Below are 4,879 nucleotides of genomic sequence, written 5' to 3' on the forward strand. Positions count from 1 at the left end.
TCCACCTCACCAAGTCGATCTTCACTACCACCCAATGCCCACCCACATTGCAAGGTGTGAGGATGAAATCGACATCTTCCCATTTTTTTTCGTATGTCAGCTTCTCACCCTCTACGTACCCCCACAACTCATCTAAAATTTCCATAGTCAACCAGGCATCTTCAGTTGGAAATGTGGTGTGTAGCATATGGACGGTGTCTTGTGAAGCATGTATACATTAACTTACACTTAATGCAATCAAAAACTTAGTATTTTCATAATTGAAAATTTTTCAAATAAACTTACAAAGAATATCATGTCAACCACGCATGCAAAGGTAGTGTACAGCTTCGACTTCGACCTTATCATCTGCTTACAAAGTACGCTGATGCATGCGTCTATATGTTCACTAGTCATTTCTTCTTTGGGATCCTCTAATGTTGTGAAAAAGTCAACCCTTTGATCCCCTAAGATCTCGATGTTACGCCTGCATATGTAACATAATGAGTTTGAAAAGCCTTGGTGGACTAATGTTTCATTAAAAAAAAATATTTGTAATGTTATTTATGAGCTTACCTTGTGCACTCGTCTTTCTTGAAAGCTTCATATGCTTCAACCATTGTGCTTTTTACATCTCGACGACTCATTGAGGGGTCAATGTATGGGCTTGCCCTGTATTTGCTCTCCATTTTCACCCATGCCTATTCAATTGGGCCTGAAATTTGTGTTGCATGATGATGGACATCAGATGACTCTAGTGACGACAACCGTGAGCTACTGGCTTCAAAAGTGCTTTAAGAAAGATGGTCCCCTCCTGCTGCTACCTCCACTAATGCATCGGCTTAAGGAAGATTCTCTTTTTCAGCCACGACTAAGTGAAGGTCCCCCTCCCCTCTCGCAGATGCGTCGATAACCGTATCAGCCTTAAGAACAAGGTCTTTGTCAGCACCAGCAATGTCATCATGAATGTGCACACCAAGTTCATCATGGTCCCCATCATCAGCATCATCGTGGTCCTCACCAGCACCATGAGGTGAAGGACCACCCTACAGAACAAGACAAATGGAAAAATTCGTTAGCTCATATAATACCACAAACCATAAACCGAGAACACAAAATAGAACTACACCTACTAAACATAAATGACCAATATATGAGCGAAGATAAAATAACGTACCTGTGATTTCAAGCTGCCTAGAATTCGAGCAATGACACGGTCCTCAAACATTTGCATCGCCAGAGTCAACGACTAAATTGAAGCCTTCAGCTCCAACATGTCTTTTTTATAATGGTGCATGATCAATCGTAGCTGACGCTACGTGACTACTTTGTCATTGACTCTTGTCGAATGGGTCAATTGCAATAATAAATATTACTGTGTTATTCAATAATCATATACGAAATTGTTGAACATTACCCGTTAGAACTTTAATATCCTTACCGATGACTCATTACCACTGTCACGACCCCTTTTTCGGGCCATGACCGACGCAAGGGCCTAATAGATGTAGTCCATTAAGCCCAAGCAAGCCTATTAATCTGACATGTTCATCATTCCATCATAAACTGCTAAGTCATATTTCATAACTTAGAATCAAAATAATATTAAACATTGCCACCTCATATTGGCATACCAAACAAGTGTATATACATTATCTACAACATGTATCTTAATAATTTACATTAAGATTGTCTATACACAACAAAAGAATACTCGACTTCCAGTAGAGAGACTTGGACGAATGTGCAGCTATTGAATGATAAGACACCTACCAAAAGATGGATACAAGTCTACAAGGACACTTTGTCCTAGTTACCGGTTGCCTCGTGATCTGAAAACATGAAGTTGAAAATGGTGAGCATAAACCCAGTGAGTGAACAAGGAAGGGAACAAGCAACAACAAGGGAGAATTTTAAATCATGATGCACTTGTTTCAAAACAATGCAATTTAGTTCCATTCATATTAAAAACCCCTCATCAAGCCCTTAAATGATTAATCATTTGAAAATCATGAATCCATAAATTACGAACCATTTGAAGAATGAAAGCTTCAATGATACGCAAGCAAGTCAAATATGACAACGAATCTTCGTTGCAGCAAAAAGCCATTCTCGCTGGCGAGAATGCCTTTCCGCTGCAGCGACTTTAGGATTAAGTTATTAGCCGAATGAGGGTTTCTCAGTTGGCCGAGGGTTTCTCACTAAACCTCCTCATTTTAAACTTAACTCATTTAGTTCTTAATGTTGGAAGTCCATGCTCAGATATGGTAGCAAATAAGTGAAAAATAGGGCAACAATTGGACAAGATAGGAGACAAAACAGAAAGTTTTTCGCTGCAGCGAGATTGAATCTCGATGCAGCGAATTATGACCTAGAAACAGAAAGTTTCTCGCTACAGCGAGAATGAATTTTGCTATAGTGAAATTGTGACCCAGAAACAGAAAGTTTCTCGCTACAGCGAGTATGAATTTTGCTGCAACGAGAAGCTACAGTGTCATTCTTGCTGCAGTAAAAATGAATTCTCGCTGCAACGAGTTTTTGGCCAATCTACCCCTCTAAACTCGAGAGTTTCTTGCAGTAGCGAAAATGATTCTCGTTGCAGTGAGAAACAGGGCACCAATGAAAAATTTGCCCTTCTTCCCAAAGAAAAATCACCTTGCTGAAATGTCCAAACCAACATGAAACGCATGACAATTTTCCAAAGTTTAACATGTCAAGTTTCACATGCATTACAACCACATACCATTACTCATAAATTTCCTATAACACACATATTTACATATGTATATATGTATACGTTTACCCATCATCATCATGCAGATCATCCCATCATCATCATACACACCATCACATCATCATCATCACTAGCTCATGCGCACTCCCTACTCACACATGGCTGGGTCATCATCGAGTTATGCGCACTCCGTACTCGCACTTAATCGAGTCATCCTTGGCTTATGCGCACTCCCTACTCGCACATAGTTGAGTTAATATAATTACACAACGCTATATTCAAACATATATGTATATCAACATAATGCTACAGCATAGAGATCCATGATAACCACATGTCATAACATAAAATTGATTTATCAAAGGCTTGTTCCCAAGGCACTTGTTTTAACAAAAGTTGTATAGAATCATTCAAATACTTTGTACAAAACGGTCATATTCCCAAAATTATTTTGATAGGCAGTCCACTCACCGGTTGATTGTAGAGCCTTTAGCTAATTCTAATTCCCTTAATGATCCAATTGGGGTGATGGGGCTTCGTTAAAACCTAAAATCACATTAGCATCAGCAATAGGTCAATTCACATACTATAAACCGTAAAAGTTATCTCTTAGCTAAGTTTCAATTGCCACTTTAAATGGCTATCTATGTTCACTATCTAAATCACTATAAAATGAATGAACATCCTCAACAATAAAACAATTCATATTCTAAATTACTAGCCATTATTCACAGCTAAAAATCAAGCTTAGTTCATCACTCACCCTAGGGTTCCTTTGTAGTCAAATTCTCTTCTAATAGCTTCCACACAAATGGGGTAATTCTCTCCTTCTCTGTCTAAATGCCCAACTAGTGAGAAAAAGTATGAAAATAAGATTTTTCAAGGGTTTTAAGGAGAGAGAGTGGAAGAATACAAGGGTTCTAGTCATAAGGGCACAAAGGTATGAAAACTAGAGCTAGAGAGAGAAAATCATGCAAGCTCCATATCAAGCTTCCATGGAGGTTGGAAGCAACGTGAAAGAGAAGAAGGAGGAAGAAGAAGAAACTGCTAGAAAATGGGAGAATAAGCTGCTGGAAGAAAGATATTTATTGCCAATCTTATCCATTCCACTTAAATTACCAAAATACCCCTCTACCAATTAACTTACTCTCCTCTAATATTTTATGAAATCTTTTTACTCCTTTGATACTAGGACAAGGTCCATAATGGTCTAGACATACTCGGGTTCATGAAAACTTAAAATTTTAACCTGAAGTGAAAAATGACCATTTTGCCCCTACCTTAAAAATCATCAAAATTTTTGTTTCCTTTTCATTTTACCCCTAATTTCATCATCCATTTATGCCTTAGGCCTACTTAGGCCATAATATTATTTAAAAATCTTTCTTTTATGGGCTTACTAAGGAAATGACGAAATTGCCCCTGATTAGGGATATCGCGTATTCTACTAACTATGAGTCTATAAAGGTCAAGGTCTCACATTCTCCCCCACTTAAAGAAATTAGGTCCCCAAATTTAAATTTAGTGATAAGATAATGTACCTCTAAGTATCAAAAAGGCTTGAATATTTGGTTCGCATCTCCTCTTCGGTTTCCCACTTTACCTCTTCACTAGTGTGGTTTCGCCACAATACTTTCATTGAGGCTACATCCTTCAAATGGAGCTTTTAACTTGCCTATCAAGGATAGCTACTGGTTGCTTCTCATAGGTCAAATCATCTTTTAGCTGGAAGGTCTCATACTGTATTACATGTGATGGATCCAGGCTGTACTTCCTAAGCATGGACACATGAAACACGGGGTGAATATTCAAGAGGTCTGGTGATAGTGCCAAATGATAAGCCACCGCTCCAACCCTTTCTAAGATCTCGAAGGCTCTTATATACCGAGGGCTTAATTTTCCTTTCTTGCCAAGCCTCATTACCCCTTTAATTGGTGAGACCTTCGAGAATACGTGATCTCCCACTTGAAACTCTAAGTCTCTCCATCTATTATCAACATATGACTTTTGTCTACTTTGTGCTGACAACATCTGCTGTCGAATCATATGTATTTTCTCAGTGGCGTCCTGCACCAACTCAAGCCCCAAAAGTTTCCTTTCTCCTACCTCTAGCCAGCCAATAGGTGACCTACATCTTCGTCCATATAATGCTTCAAATGGTGTCAT

General features: G+C 38.7%; 1 protein-coding gene across 1 annotated transcript; it reads right to left on the reverse strand.

Annotated features, from left to right (window-relative positions):
* Window positions 4,367–4,879, reverse strand: LOC108661556. The gene has a single exon (XM_018118987.1). It carries the CDS (start codon window positions 4,877–4,879, stop codon window positions 4,367–4,369), a length of 513 nt encoding a protein of 170 aa, XP_017974476.1.

Source organism: Theobroma cacao, chromosome 4, assembly GCF_000208745.1.
Source record: "Theobroma cacao cultivar B97-61/B2 chromosome 4, Criollo_cocoa_genome_V2, whole genome shotgun sequence".
Classification (NCBI taxonomy): domain Eukaryota; kingdom Viridiplantae; phylum Streptophyta; class Magnoliopsida; order Malvales; family Malvaceae; genus Theobroma; species Theobroma cacao.

Excerpts from the sequence above, each read along its gene's own strand:
- LOC108661556 (XM_018118987.1), bottom strand. The coding sequence starts at position 4,879 with ATGACACCATTTGAAGCATTATATGGACGAAGATGTAGGTCACCTATT.